Below are 15,430 nucleotides of genomic sequence, written 5' to 3'. Positions count from 1 at the left end.
AAAGAACGGGGTTTGAAATGTTCTCTTTTGTTATTGCCATTGTTTGATGAGATTTGAGTTTTTTGTTTTTTAATCTTAAAACTTTCTATATTTGTCCCCTGTAAAATGCTGCCTATGAAAGTCACCTGCAAAGATTCATCAGAAACTGAAAATCACATTGTAAGTTATGAGCTATAACTATAAGTGCTAAAGTGGTAACTATATAGATGCCTTCTTCATTGGCCTTCCCTTATCCAGTTGAGGGCATGTGGTGACTCTACCATCCACAAAACAGAACACACTGGAAGTAGCTCTGTTTCTGTTGGATTGTTAGCAAAATAATAACCCAGTGGTCCTCTTGAATCTCCAAATTCTGGCCTTGGGTTTTAACCATTGCTTCTATGAGTTGGGCCAAACCCCGGGAACACAGTCCTGGGGCACTTTGCTCAAGAGCTGCTAGCCAGGTCTGCCTCTGCTTGTTCCATCTGAGCAATAGCAGTCGCAAACACATGAGCAGCAGGAAAGAGCGGCCTGCCAAGGGGGAGATAAACTCAAGACTCCTCCTGATGCCTTTTGTTTTTGTTGTTGTTGTTGTTGTTAAAGCCCATCTGCTCCCTCTCCAAGGATTTGAGTCTGGTTCGCCCCCAAAAGAACAGCTGAACAGTTTGGGAAGAAACCCAGACAAAGGCGACATCAACTGCCTTGCAGCCAGATGCTGCTTTAACAGCCCTTCATGCAACTGTACCTTTCACTCCTTTAATGGCCTCCGTGATTTTTAACAGGAGACTCCCAAATTTTCATATTTTTATCACTGATCAGTAATTAAAGGTACTGAACGTAAAACTACCAGTCAGGTTCTTCCTGCCATATAGTGAAGAGGTCTAAATGTGGAAGCCTCATGCTTTTCCTGCTAGTTCTTAAAAATGGTGCAAGTGGCCCTGGCCGGTTTGGCTCAGCGGTTAGAGCGTCGGCCTGCGGTCCCGAGAGACCCGGGTTCGGTTCCCGCTAAGGGCGCGTACCTCGGTTGCAGTTTGTCCCCGGCCCTGGTCGGTCGTGCGGGTGGCAGCCACTTGGTGTGTTCCTTTCACGTCGATGTTTCTCTCTCTCTCTCTCTGTTCCTCTCTCTCCCTCCCACTCTACCTGAACAAAAAATGGAAAAATGTCCTCGGGTGAGGATAAAAAAAAAAAATGGTGCAAGTGAAGCAAATTCAAAAGTGCTCATGAATGCCAGCGTTGTGAGTGCCACAAGGACATAGAACTCTGAGTCCAGGTCTGTGACCTCAAGACAATTCGAGAATATGGAGCTATCCCAGGCAGAATCTAGATCATGAGGTATATAGGTTTGTATGTAGTCAGAAATGAAATCGGTCATGCTGGCAATGATTTTCGCTAAGAGTGGCCTTTGGAACTTAAAGAATGTGAGCTGTAATATCTGAACTGTAATCTTAGTTGCCTTTGCTCAGCAGAGCATGCTTTCTCTAGGAAATTATGGCAGTAACTTGGCAGGTGGTTTCAGTTTTGAATGGCTCCAGGTCCTGGCATGGAGGTGTCCAGAGTTAAAATAGGAGCAGCTGCTGAGACTTGACTTGCTGCCTGCTTTACCTGCTCCTTCCCCAGAGAAAGCACCTTACTGTCTACTGCCAGGTTGGGTGTAGTAGGTAAACATACGTAGGATTTGGGTAAATCTCAGTTTTCTTTTTCCTTTTTAAAAAATGTTTTATAGCCCTGGCTGGTTTGGCTCAGCGGTAGAGCGTCAGCCTGCGGTCCAGAGAGGCCTGGGTTCGGTTCCCGCTAAGGGCATGTGCCTCGGTTGCAGTTTGTCCCCGGCCCTGATTGGGTAGTGCGGGTGGCAGCCACTCGATGTGTCCCTTTTACGTCAATGTTTCTCACTCTCTCTCCCTCCCACTCTATCTGAACAAAAATTGGAAAAATGCCCTCGGGTGAGGATTAAATAAATAAATAAATGTTTTATAGAGGTATAATTGCCATCTAATGAACTGATCATATTTAACGTATACAGTTTCATAAGTTTTGATGTGTTTCTTTTTATCCTTTGGAATCTCACCCTTCCTCCTATCTTCAACAACCACTGATTAGCTTTTCTGTCACCATAGATTGTTTTGTATTTTGTAAATCTTTATATAAATGGAATTGTACAGTGTGTGTACTCTTTTTTTAAATTTTTCTATTACAGTTGACATTAAATATTATAGTAGTCTCAGGTGTCAGAATGTACATGTATTCTTTTTGTCAGGCTTTTTTCACTTGGCATAATTATTTTGAGATTATTGTGTTATTTTATGTATTAGTTCATTCCTTTTTATTACTGAATAGTTTTCTGTTGTGTGGATATACTTGCTTATCCATTCACCAGTTGGCAGATGATTGGGTTGTTCCAGTTTTTGGCTATTACAAGTAAATCTGCTATGAATGTTTGTATGTCTTTTTGTATGGACATAGGCTGTCATTTCTCCTGTATAAATATCAGGAGTAGAATGGCTGGGTCATGTGTGAGGAGTGTGTTTTACTTAAACTACCAAGTTCTTTTCCACAGTGGTTATTCCATTGTCTGTTCCCACTGTCAATGTGTGAAAATTCCAGTTCCTCCACATCTTTACCAATACATGATACGATCAGTCTTTTTTTCTTTCTTTCTTGATTTTAGAGAGAGAGAGAGAGACATCAGTGAGAGAGAACATCGATTGATCACCTCCTGCATGCCCCCCAGTGGAGATTGGGCCCACCACCTGGGCATGTGCCCTGACCAGGAATTGAACTGGCGACCTCTTGATGCATGGGTTGACGCTCAGCCACTGAGCCACACCAGCAGGACTGATCAGTCTTTCTAGTTGTACTCATTCTAATCGGTAGTAGTCATGCCTCCTAGTGGTATTAATGTTGAACATCTTTTCATGTGTTTATTTCTCATCTGTGTATCTTTTTCAGTGAAGTATCTGTTCAAAATTTTTGCCCTTTTTTTAGTTTTCTTATTGTTGAGTTTTGAGAGCTCTTTTTGTATTCTGGACACAAGTTCTTTATGAGATATATGCTATATGTTTTGCAAAGGTTTTTCTCCCAGTCTGTGACTTAACTGCATTCTCTTAAAAGTATCTCTTAAAGTGCAGTTTAGTTTTAATGAAGTTACATTTATCCTTTTATGGATTATGATTTTTGGTTTCATATCTAAGAAATCTTGGCCTAAACCATAGTCACAGTGATTATTTCCCTATTTTCTTTTTGAAGTTTTATAGGTTTCTTGTTTATATTTAGATTTTACCAATTTTGAGTTGATATCGATTATGAGGTGAAGTGCAGATTTAGATTTTTACTTTTTGCTTGTGGATAGCCCAGTGTTTTGTTTTGTTTTTGGTTAATCCTCACCCAAGGAAATTTTTCCATTGATTTTTAGAGAGAGAGTGAGGGAGGGAGAAACATCAATATGAGAGAGACACATCGATTGATTGCCTCCCGCACAACCCCGTCCGGGGCCAGGGATTGAACCTTCAACCCAGGTTCGTGTCCTTGACTGGAATCCATCCTCGGACCGACGCTCCAACCACTGAGCCAAACCAGCCAGGGCAGCCCAGTGTATTTTTCATCTCAGACGACATAGTTTTCATCTCTGAAAGATTGATTTGAATCTTACTATCCATCTCTACTGATTCTAACATCTGTGTCAGTTCTGGGTTAGTTTCAATTGATTGATTAATCTTTGCATTGTGGGTCATGTTTTCATGCCTCTTGGCATTTTTGGATGATAGGCATAATGAATTTTACCTTTTTGGAGTACTGGCTGTTTTTATTCCTGTAAATCATTCTGAGCTTTCTACTGGGAAGCACTTAAGTTACTTGAAGATCTCACCTCAGATCTTCCTGGGTATCCTACCCAGTGCCTCATGAACCACAACTTTCTCCTGTCTGGCTAGTGGGAATAGGCACCGACCCTTCTAAAAGTTTTGGATGTTGTTGTTGTTGGTTTCTTTTTCTGATCTTGAGTAGTTAACCTCAAGCACATGTATTGATTAGTACTCTCTGAATACTTAAGTGGGAGGACCCTTTGTAAATCTCTGGGGCATCTCTCTATAACTCTCTCCTTCCTGGTATATGTCCTATGGACTTGAGCTGCCTTGAGCTCTATCCCAGTTCCCTCTCCCTGGAGACTCCCACGGATGTAAGCTGGGGCAGTCATAGGGCTCACCTCGTTAGTTTCCCGTTCCTCGGGAGTCACTGTCCTTCATTGTGATGTTGTGATTGTTTCGCTCCTTATTTGTGTGTGGGGTTGTTTGTTTCATTTTTTTAATTTGGTTTTTAGTTTTCGTTTTTTAAATGGGAGGATAAATCTGACCCCTCTTCCTCCATCTTGCCAAAACTGTGACCTGTTTTAATGTCACAGCTTCTCTTGCATTTTGCCTTCAACATTAACCAGCCTGATTCTCACTTCAGAAAATATTGTTTTCACATTCATTCCTGCTTCTTAATAGACACTGCTTCCTCTCATGCATCATCTTCTCCCCAAGTCTGACAATTTGCAGCCATATATAAAGTGATCTGCTCCCATTGCAGGGAAGCCCTTCTAGCACTTCCTTGCCTCTAGAGCCTCTGCCAGTTGTGTGACATCTGCTCAGCTCTGGGGATATTGTTTACCTTGTAGACTTAGAGTATAGGAAATCCCCTCCTGAGGCCCAAGAGACCCCCACCATTACCACCACCACTCAGCCCTTCCTTGTGAAGATTTCTTCTCCAGGAAAGTAGATAAGATTGACGTTGGTAAGCAAGGCTCACATCCTCTTCCCAGGGACAAGATCCCATCTGAAATGAGGTAGATGGGGGGACTAAGATCCTTGGCAAAGCTCCTGCTCTAACGTCCCTCTACTCAGAAGTACTACTTCTTGGCAATTATGGTTTCTTAATAGGAAGAGGCTTTGCCCCTCAATGTTCCAGAAGAGCTTAAGAAAGCTGGGATTAAACAAGACATCCTCCCAGATGTACAGTCTCTTTGCTGAAGAGCATCTGGTTCTTCAGGCTGGCTCAGCAGCAGGTAGAAGCTGGGTCCCACCTTGTGTTCCCAGCTTAGTACCAGTCAGACATTGAAACATTTCACCTTTAGGCAAAGTGGCGTGGATGCCTGTAACATCTGGAACATGCTTGGCAATGCATTTGCTCAGGAATAAATGGAAAGTGTTGGGAGTCTGTCTCAGTATCCTGTGGTTTTTCATTGCAATCAAATGGAATCTTGTCCTAGTTCAGGGCATGTTCAAAATTGGCAGGAAATAGGAGAATTCTTTCATAGGTGCACTATATTTTTTTTATTTATTTATTTATTTATTTATTTTTTATCCTTGCCCGAGGATATTTTTCCATTTTTTGTACAGATAGAGTGGGAGGGAGAGAGAGAGAGAAACATCGACGTGAAGGGACACATCGAGTGGCTGCCACCTGCACGACCAACCAGGGCCGGGGACAAACTGCAACCGAAGTACGTGCCCTTAGCGGGAACCGAACCCGGGTCTCTCCAGACCACAGGCCGACGCTCTAACCGCTGAGCCAAACCGGCCAGGGCAGGTGCACTATATTTTTAAAACTGAGTTGCAAACCATTAGTATATCATGAAATAAATTTAGGGGTCACAGTCAGTATGCTCTTTAATGATGAGAAGTGTGTCCTGTGTAGTAACTATTACATGTAAATAATGTCATAGTCAGTGATAGCTCTTGGTGATGTGTGTTGTTGAGTTCCATTTCTCTGTTGCTCCCCCTTTTTTTTGGAGCACTACAGTGGAGTGTACTAAGTAAATGTCAAGTAAAGAAGTATCTCATACCAATTAGGTTACTTTTAGCATCCAGTAACTAAAACCTGACTTAAGGGAAAGCAGACTTTTAATCACCTTAGAACACAAGTCTTGAGGGAGGTGGTTTGGGTCTGGTTCAGATCAATGGGGCAGCTACTCTGTGGTGCTCCTGACCTTTTCATGGTTACAGGTGTCTGCCATGGTTCCAGACATCACATCCTCACACAACAGCATTCATTCAACAGGGAGGGAGGGCAGGAGCTTTCTCCCTGAGTGTGTTTTTCTTTTTCTTTTTTTCTTTTTTTTTATCAAGGAGACAGGTCTTTTCCTACAAGATTCTAAGAGACTTCGCAGTTGGTCTGAGTGTCCAAACTGACCCATATGCCCCACCCATCCCAACCCTGATATAGGAGAAAGGCTCAGATTGATTCTATTTCATATACTGGACCAGGCTTTTGTTGCTCCTGGAAAGTTAATATTCAGTTAAAAAGGAGGGGAGGGGTGTCACAGCCTGGGTTCCAGGTGTCTCTCTGGCAGGTGTTTCTCTGTGGGTTTTGTCCAGCTAGCCTTTGCAGACAGTTAAGGGCTCAGGGGCCAGGGATCACCCTTCCACCCTTGGCTCTTTCCCAGAGGGGTTTCTCACTTAGTGGCTTATCTACCATGGCGGCTTGGGAAGCCCCAGGGCTCTGCTCAAGTTCTGCTCTATAACTCACAGTCCAGGAAGAGGCTATTTCTGGTGTTTAATCTCCTTTGTATCTCACAGTCCCCATTGGGCTAAATAAAGCCCTTTGCTAGAGCCAGACCCCACTGCTCACTGGCTCTGACCTTGAGCAGGTTTCTGAGCCTGGGAGTTGGTTCCCTTATTTCTCTTACAAGCAGTCTTAGGACGGTGGATGGAAGGGCTCCTTCCTAGCCAGAGAGAGAATCTGAGAATCCTGGCTGGTTCAGTGTATGAAGCAGAGCCCAAAGTGGACTAAAAGGGATGTCTGCAGTGAGTTTTGTAGAGAGTGGAGACCTGTTGTTCTCCCTGTTATTCATATATAGAAAACTTCACATCCTGCCATTTGTCTTTTTTTTTTTTTTTTTTTTTTTAACCAGGTAGTGATTGTGTTCTGGCAAAGAGATGAGTTTCAAGGTACAACCCAACTTGCTCTTTCTGGGATGCCAGTTCCTGCCCTGGACTGACTTGGCAGGCGTGAATCCATGTCCTCCTGTGTCCCTCTCAGGCCTTAGCTCCCAGCTCCAGGCTTCACGCAGTGTCAGCATACACTCTGCTTGCAGGACATCCATCTCCCCTCCTGCTCTGTGAGGACAGCAGTTCCCGTCCTTCCCTCCCTCCCTCCCTGTTTCCTATTTTGTCGAAGTACAGATAGTCTGGTGTCTGTGATAAAGCTCTTACTCAGATCTCTGCTTTCCCATGTCACTTACAAGTGTTGACATTTTTAGGTTGGGATTCCCTCAAAAATACAAACAAAATAATTCTGTATTTTATTGGGTCTTCTGAGTGATGCTAAGAACCATAGTATATGCCTACCCTCAGCCTCCAATGGAATTAGCTTTGTGTTAATTATTTGACAACAACTGGCTGACCCCTTTCAGTCTGGGATCCTGGTGTGAGAGTTTTCAGGATCTTAGTGACAGTGATCACAACTGGATAACACTGGCTTCCGGAGAAACCAATGCTGACAGTCTTTTTCGTACAAGGAGTAGCAGATATCTGTTCCTCTTTTCTCAGGCTACTTGCCCTCTGGCATCTCCAACCCTGGAATTCCCCCTTTTAGTTGAAGGTGCCGTTGTAGTTTGTCTGGCTTCTGGGAAACTGGCATAGTAAAATGAACATGGTTTTGGGATTTATAGTCTAGCTTTACTACTTCAGCAAGTTACTTCACTTCTGTCTGCCTCAGTTCCTTCATCTGGGAAATGGGGACAGTGCCATGGGAAAGTGAATAAATTTATATATGGAAAGTGCCTAGCTCAGTCCCTGACTTAGGGTAGAAGCACTGCCTGTTGTTCAACTGGTGGTGTTAGCAGTTCACTCGTGAGAGGTTTTCTGTGTCTTTTCCAACACCACTTTTCTGATTCTCTGACACCAGCTGGTGTCCTACAATTCAGTCAGTTCTGATACTACCCGCATTTCTGTAAAAGATGATGGGTGAATTAAGGAAGGAATATTGTTTCTTACACTGTATGTGACTTTCAGCTGTTGTGTGTGTCTAAAAGGAAGTCCACGGGGTACTGGAAGTTCATGCAAGACGTGTGTATACTTCCCTCTTCTCCGGACCAAGGTAGACTGCTCCTGCCTCTGGTGGTCAACTTACTACTTTGAGTGGGGGAAGAGCATTCACAAGCCTGGGGTAGAGGGACTACCCCAACTCTTTAGAGACCCACTGAGGACACAGGAAATCCTCCCTGGACGCCGAAGTTCCTTCTTAGGTCTAGATACTCTGCCAGGCCCTTCAGTGCTGGCATCTGGGATTTGCACTCTGCTGATGGCTTCTGACTGGCTTCATGTCATTACTCCTTGTTGCTCATATTACAACTGCCCTTTTTCACAGGGATGCTTGAAGATGGAAAGAAATTTGATTCTTCCCGGGACAGAAACAAGCCCTTTAAGTTTATGCTAGGCAAGCAGGAGGTGATCCGAGGCTGGGAAGAAGGGGTTGCCCAGGTATGCTCTCGTTTTGTTTTGTTTTGTTTTGTTTCCGAGTGTCTACCTTTTAAACTCTATTTATGGAAGGGTACAAGTGAAAAATTTAATCCCATACACCCTATCTTTCCAGTCTCCCCGCAAGTAACTTACTCATGTTCTTCATAGAGTTTCTTTAAGCATATACAACAGCATACACCTTTTTTTTTTTGCTTTTAGACAGCACATTGTTCTGCACTGTGCCTTTTTACTTAATCTATCTTTAAAACACTTTATATACTAGGGCAGGATTGGGGGGAGGCCAGCAAGCTTTATTACAGTTGCATTTCCGTAGGTGGGTGCACTCTAATTTACTTGACCGGTACCATATTGGCGGCCATTTGGGTCATTTCCAGTGTGCTATCATAAACCGTGCTGCAGTGACTAATCTTGTATGGATTTTATTTTACATTTATCAAGTGTTGCCATAGGCTCATTCTCAGTAGTGGAGTGAGTGGTTCAGTGGCTGTGTGCATTGTCTTTGACATACTGCTAAGTTGCCATCTGTAGGGATCACACTGTGGACTGCCACCAGCGGCCTCTGAAGCTGCCTGTCTCCTCTCAGCCCCGCCAGCAGTGTGTTAGACTTTTGGTTCCAGGGCAATTTAATGAGTGACAAATGATATCTTGGGGTAGTTTTAATTTGTGTTTGTCTTATTATGGACCATGTTGTGTCAGACCACTTCTGAGAGGTCATGCTCATGGATAAAGTCATTTTGTTTGTCTTGAATCTGTTTCTTCACCTCTCCTTTCCCCATTGTGTAAACAGCTTTTATTCTGCCAACACTACAAAGTTCCCAGTAGACAATAGGGGACCCAGGGTTGCCAGATTTCAGTTGGATTCTGTCCTTCCATGGAGCCCGGGAATTTTTTCTTGGCCCTACCAGGTAAAGGGATGTTTACAGTGGTGTGAGACCCAGTGGGCTTTGTAATTAGGCCCTGCATGATGATAATCAGTCTATTTTCCTCTCACCAAAGAGAATTTAACCAAAGTGGAGAGAAAGATTTCTCTCTTTCTCTTTTCTAGAATAGACATTGCTCCACTTCCTCTATAAAATATCACTGATTTAATCTCAAAATACATTGTTTAACTCCTAGGTGTCTAGATTTTGTTTCTGCAGGGCTGAGGGTTGGCAGTATAAGGAGGAGAGGATCTTTGTAGTTTACTTCCCTTTGGAAACCCCGCCAGCTGTACCGTTCTGTCTCATCCTGTCCCCACCCACCACGTCTGGCCAACTCTTGGTCTTTAGCCCATCCCCCACCTTCATTGTCCACACCACAACTCATCTTCTGTGGCTGCTCCAGCACTGGAACAATAATTGTGTTGTGTGTTTGTTCCAAGAGCTGTAACTGCCACCGAGATAGCGTTATCAGCCTGTTTCACATCCCAGGCTTGGCAAGGCATGACGGCAGTGTTGGGGAGATGCCCAGTCTCCCCCTGGACCCAGTATGCTTTGGGGTCAATCACAGCTCTCACTTGTGAGAAGTCTGGGTGCTCTGAGACCTCCGCAGGGCATCTTTTAAACTCCTCTACAGACTATTTCTTCAGCAAGTGAATTAAAAGCACAGAAAGGTAGAGGAATGTTTTGTGCCCCTTTCCCCTTCTTTTGATGTTGTTTTGGTTTTAAGTGTTCACAGGTACACAATCCTACCACAAGTACTATTTTGGCACCTTGCTGTTTTCATTTAACAATGTATCTTGGGCATCTTTCCATGTTAGTACATTTAAAGTCACTGTGTTCTTTCTAGCGGCTAATCCATGGTGTAGATGTGTCTTTGACATGACTCCCCTTCTAATGGGCATTTTGGTTTTAGAAGATTCTGGAAGTAAAATTGCTGGGTAAAAGGATATGATTGTTTTGAATTTTATTAAATTAAGCCATATGCTTTTAACTGTACTTACCACCTTGGTCTGACATGTCCCTGTTTCTGACAGGAGCTATAGGAAGCAAGACATCTGAGTTGCATTAGAAATTTCATTGCAGCATGCTGCTTCCTCTTCAGTTGCCATTTCTAGGGCTGGGTCAGAGAGCCAGGAATGCACACATGGAGACTTAAAAGAGATAGTTAAAGGATGGAAATACAGCAGAGAACCTGCTCACTCTTCAGAAAATAGATATTTAAACTTATTTGTATATTTGATTAGAAAATGAAAAAAGTACAAATTATATATATATGTATATATATTTTATTTTAGAGAAGGAGGAAAGAGAGAGAGAGAGAAACATTGATATGAGAGAGATATATCCGTTAGGTGGCTGGGGATCGAACCCACAGCCCAGGTATGTGCCCTGACTGGGAATTGAACCCTCGATCTCCTTCTGGTGCACAGGACGATGCTCCAGCAAACTGAGCCACACCATCCAGGGCAAATAAATTTTTAGAAATGAAAAATTTCCTTCCACTTTGGCCACTATATACTCTCTTCTCCCCATAGGAAAATGCTGGTTTGTATAGGCAGGTACAGATATATCAACATTTTCCTCTTTTTCACAAAAGTGGTAGATTTTGTAACGTCCTACTTGGTACTCCAGAAAAATTATACTGTCTTTTTAAAAAGTTTTTTTCTCTGCCCTGGCTGATTTGGCTCAGCAGTTAGAGTATCGGCCTGCGGACCAGAGTCCCAGGTTTGGTTCCCGATAAGGGCACGTACCTTGGTGGCAGTTTGTCCCCGGCCCCGGTTGGGGTCGTGTAGGTGGCAACCAGTCGATGTATTTCTCTCACATCGATGTTTCTCTCCCTCTCTCTCTCTCTCCCTCCCGCTCTATCTGAAGATAAATGCAAAAAATGTCCTCGGGTAAGGATTAAAACAAAAAATAAAAAAATAAAAGTTTCTTTATTTCTGAAGTATGAGTATAAATATAGAAGTGCAGAAAAGTAGACTACCCCACAGATATTACATTCTCTCTGTGCTTTTTAAAGCAAAATTTTGATCACTTTTCAAGAGCATAGGTGCCACTTAACATGTCCTTTGACAGGCCACTGCAGGACTAGGTGGTGACACTTCCAGAGTGTTGGCTGCCCAGAGTCAGGTCAGTAACATCTGGACAGAAAGGTTGAGGGCCTGACTGTTCTGGAAATCTGAGAGGTTTTTATCTGCCATTGGGCCCCTTGGAGCCAGATGCAGGGGTCATTCCACCTGGCTACCAACCTCCACACATGCACAGGAGGTGCCCGATGCCCAGGCAGTTGCACAGTCACTGAATGCCCTACTCACATTGTCCTGGGCAAGGGACACCCAGGCTTCTTTTGGAGACAGTTGAGGAGTGCGTCCACCTGATTTTTTTTTCTTCTTCTTTTCACAGATGAGTGTGGGTCAGAGAGCCAAACTGACTATCTCCCCAGACTATGCCTACGGTGCCACTGGGCACCCAGGCATCATCCCACCAAATGCCACTCTTGTCTTTGATGTGGAACTTCTAAAACTGGAATGACAGGAATGGCCTACTCCCTGAGCTCCCTGTGCTTGGGTAAGAAACTTAATGCTGATATGCCTTAAACTCCCTTTGCCCTTCCCATGTTGTGCTCAGCATTTGATGGGTTGTAGAGAGAACCAAAAATGCCACGGGCTTTTCCCTCCTGTATATTCGTCCTCTCTCGGGTTTCCGTTCAGTTTTAGTTGTCAGAGTCCACCTTGAGTGTAAAGATTGCTCACCCATGGAAAGGGATGGCATATGTCCTCAAATGTGCTCACAGGGATGAAGCAGCTGATAATAGCTGTTAAGTGAAGTATTTTTATATGTATCTTACAAACTAAACCTTAGTTAGGAATTGGAAATATAGGCCGATTTTTAGTGCCAATATTTTTGTTCTTTAGAAGTAAGGTTGTTGATGATTTTGCTTGCCCCGTCCTGGTTTGTACACCTCCCTCATCCATAGTTTATGGCTACCTGCCTTGGGGAGCAAGCCCAGGATCGTTGAGGCCAGCTTATTATCAGAGGGTTGAAAATGAGGCTAGAGGATATTATTGAAGTGTAAAGAGTGCTCTCAGATAGTCCTAAGAAGGAATCTCAGGGACCTGAGTCAGCCTTTCTGTGAAACAAGTGAGGAAACTAAGGCCCAAAGAAAAAGGCCTTACAATGGCACATTCAGTCAGTGGCAAACTAAGACCAGAATCCCTTTTAGGTTTTTCTTCCTGGACTTTTTTGTCTTCCCATTACCTTCATTTTTGTGAAACCCAAATTCCATATCCTAATGACACATACTTTTTAATGTGGGTATTAGAACCATAAAACACATGCATGTGGTCATCATCTTTCTAGCTGGCCCCAGACCTCTGTGTTTGCTCCCCTCCTGCTTCTGGAACCAGAGGGCCACAGGCATCAGCTGGGAAGAATGCTTTTGTTTGAAAGCTGCATACAATAAGTGGCTGCCAGATGTGTTGTGGTGTGTAACCTTGTCCTGTTGTGGGCTTCTTTAAGGAGAGGGGCTTATTTTATTAATAGATATTTTCTCTCTTAGTGGTTTGAGCCCTACACACCTGGGTCATACAGTCCTGGTCAGTTTTGTTGGCTCTGGTTTTTCCATTTGTCATTCCTACCAGCAGGGAACTCCTGACACTTTAGAGACCTCCCTGGCCCTGGCCAGTGTGGGTCCGTGTTTAGAGCATCGGCCTGAGCACCCCTCTTGCTCTCCCTCTTTTTCCCTCCCTCCCCTTTCTCACTTCCACTCTCAAAAAAATAAATAAATAAAATTAGAGCCTCCCTCTGCCCAAAGGTGTACACCTATTCCAAACCTTCTTTCCTGTTTTTTGAGAGCTAAGTCCTTTGAACGTAAATGTACTTGGAGTTATTCTGATTTGGGAACAGGCTTTCTGTAAATCTGGTAGGATGGAGGGTGGGGAAGGAAAGGAGAGGGAAGTGAAGGCCTAAGAGTCGCCCTGGTCTAAGCCTCCTCATTCACTGCCAAAGAATATCTCAGAGCTTCTTGCAAGAGAAAACCCAGAAAGTTACAGGTTTGGGTGATTGAATGAAGACTGTAGACATTTTCTAAGTATGTTCAGCATAGGGAATATCACCTTGGGGCTTTTCACATTGAAGGCACCTGGGAATCTTTTAAGACTCCCCTGATGCCCAGGCCACAGTTAACCACAATCACTGGGCCATGAGATCAAGGCATTAAGATTTTTTATTTTTTAAATCCTCACCTGAGGATATATTTCCATTTATCTTCAGACAGAGTGGGAGGGAGGGAGGGAGAGACATACATTGATTGGTTGCCTCCCACAAGACCCTGACCGGGGCTGGGGACTGAACCGCAATTAAGGTACGTGCCCTTGACCGGAATCAAATCCGAGACTCTCTGGTCTGTGGACCAATGCTCTCACTGCTGAGCCACACTGGGTAGGGTGCATTAAGATTTTTTAAAGCTCTAGGCAATTCCCATATGCAGCCAATGATAATAGGGACTTGTATTGTTAGTGGGCTTGGTGGATTGCCCCTCCAGTTCTCACCAAGATAAACTTAACCTTAGGTTTTAAAAACACACAACCTACTTAAGCAGGAAGTAGGTTGTTCACTGGGAATCCAGCTCCAGCCCAGCTGGCTCTCCCCAGCTGGAGCAGAAGTGGCATGGTCTAAGACCTCACAGCTGTTGGGGAAGGGACTGGTATGGCAGCCGACCTTGTGGCTGTCCCCACAAATATCACTGAGTTGCTGGAACTCACAAATTTTCTGTCCCCAACAGATGTGCCATGGAGGGATCTGGCGCCCCCGACGTGCACACGCGAATCCGTACGGAGCTTTTCCTGATGTTCCACCACACTTTGTATAAACATCTGCCCTGACTGAATGTGTTCTGTCACCCAGCTTTGCTCTTCCCCTTCCTCCTCGTATGTGTGTTGACCTAAACTACATGCCATAAACCTCAAGTTACTCTTTTTACTTTGTTTTAGTTTTGGGGTGAAGATTCAGTTTCAGTCTTTTGGATCTAGGTTTTCAATTAAGTATTAGTCAAGTATTAACAGCACAAGTAATGAGTTAACTTTAGATTAGGAATTGGTGTGGGGGGGGATGCAAGAATCTTTATTTTATTTTATTTTTTTGGATGAAATTTTTATCTATTATATATTAAACATTCTTGCTGCTGCGCTGCAAAGCCATAGCAGATTTGAGGCGCTGTTGAGGGCCGAATTATCTCCAAGTTGAGAGATGTCTTTGGGTTGAATTAAGAGCCCTACCCAAAACTAAAGTGGGGAGTGGGAGAGCCCTTGCCTCCACTGCCCCGTCCCACCCTCCCCTTAAACCCTCTGCCTTTTAAAAGCAAATCATTTTCACTGCGATGTTGGACACTACAGGTATCTGTCCCCGGGCCAGCAGGGACTTCTGAAGCCTTCTTCATGGCCTGGCTCCCCCCCTCCCCCTCCAATCCTGTGGTTTTTTTCTAATAAGATAGTCAGGACTTTTATAATGTCATAGCTATCCAGGCTCCACTCCCTAAATTTTAAGAACTTTAATCGAAAGTTTAAATTGAAGGTGCTGTTTGTAGACACTTAAAACCCAATGAAAGCCCAGCCATCATGACAAATCCTTGAGTGTTGTCTTAAGAAAATGATGCTGGTCATCACAGCTTCAGCATCTCCTGTTTTTTGATGCTCAACTCCCCCTGCGGATCTCAGAGTTTCCTGGCTTTTCTTCCCTCCTCTCACTCCTTTGCTGTCCTGTGTAGTGATTTGGTGAGAGAAATTATTGCTGCCTACCCCTTCCCTGCACTACATATGAGTTTCAAGTTTTATTATTGCAATAAAAGTGCTTTATGCTGGCTTTTCTCAGCCCTGTGTGATGGTGGTTACTTTTAGGTACCTCCGCCTGCCATTGGTGTAGCAGGATGGGATTAGAGGTGTGACAGTGGGGTGTAGTGTGAGACGTTGTGTCCTGGCAGAAGCACTGGTCTCTGGGTGGTGGCGGTGGTGGGGGTGAGGTAGGTTTATCTCTTCACCAGTGGAGGGGGGAACTGCCTGGAGGTCAGGCTGGGGTCAT

At 44.0% G+C, this 15,430-nt stretch overlaps 1 protein-coding gene across 2 annotated transcripts in view; it reads left to right on the top strand.

The window, feature by feature from the left end:
- Positions 1–15,222, top strand: part of FKBP1A (FKBP prolyl isomerase 1A) — a 32,392-nt gene extending 17,170 nt beyond the window's left edge. Inside the window, exons 3-5 of one of the 2 annotated variants that reach the window (XM_036245520.1) lie at positions 8,323–8,435; positions 11,759–11,923; positions 14,139–15,222. In XM_036245520.1, the coding sequence (XP_036101413.1) occupies positions 8,323–8,435; positions 11,759–11,887 (242 nt within the window). In that variant the 3' untranslated portion in view covers positions 11,888–11,923; positions 14,139–15,222. The remainder of the gene's footprint in view (positions 1–8,322; positions 8,436–11,758; positions 11,924–14,138) is intronic. The other variant, XM_036245521.1, reaches the window with a different exon arrangement.
- Positions 15,223–15,430: the final 208 nt, after the last annotated feature.

Source organism: Molossus molossus, unplaced genomic scaffold (genome assembly GCF_014108415.1).
Source record: "Molossus molossus isolate mMolMol1 unplaced genomic scaffold, mMolMol1.p scaffold_m16_p_6, whole genome shotgun sequence".
NCBI classification, from domain to species: Eukaryota; Metazoa; Chordata; class Mammalia; order Chiroptera; family Molossidae; genus Molossus; species Molossus molossus.
This window is presented reverse-complemented; position numbering and strand designations above follow the sequence as displayed.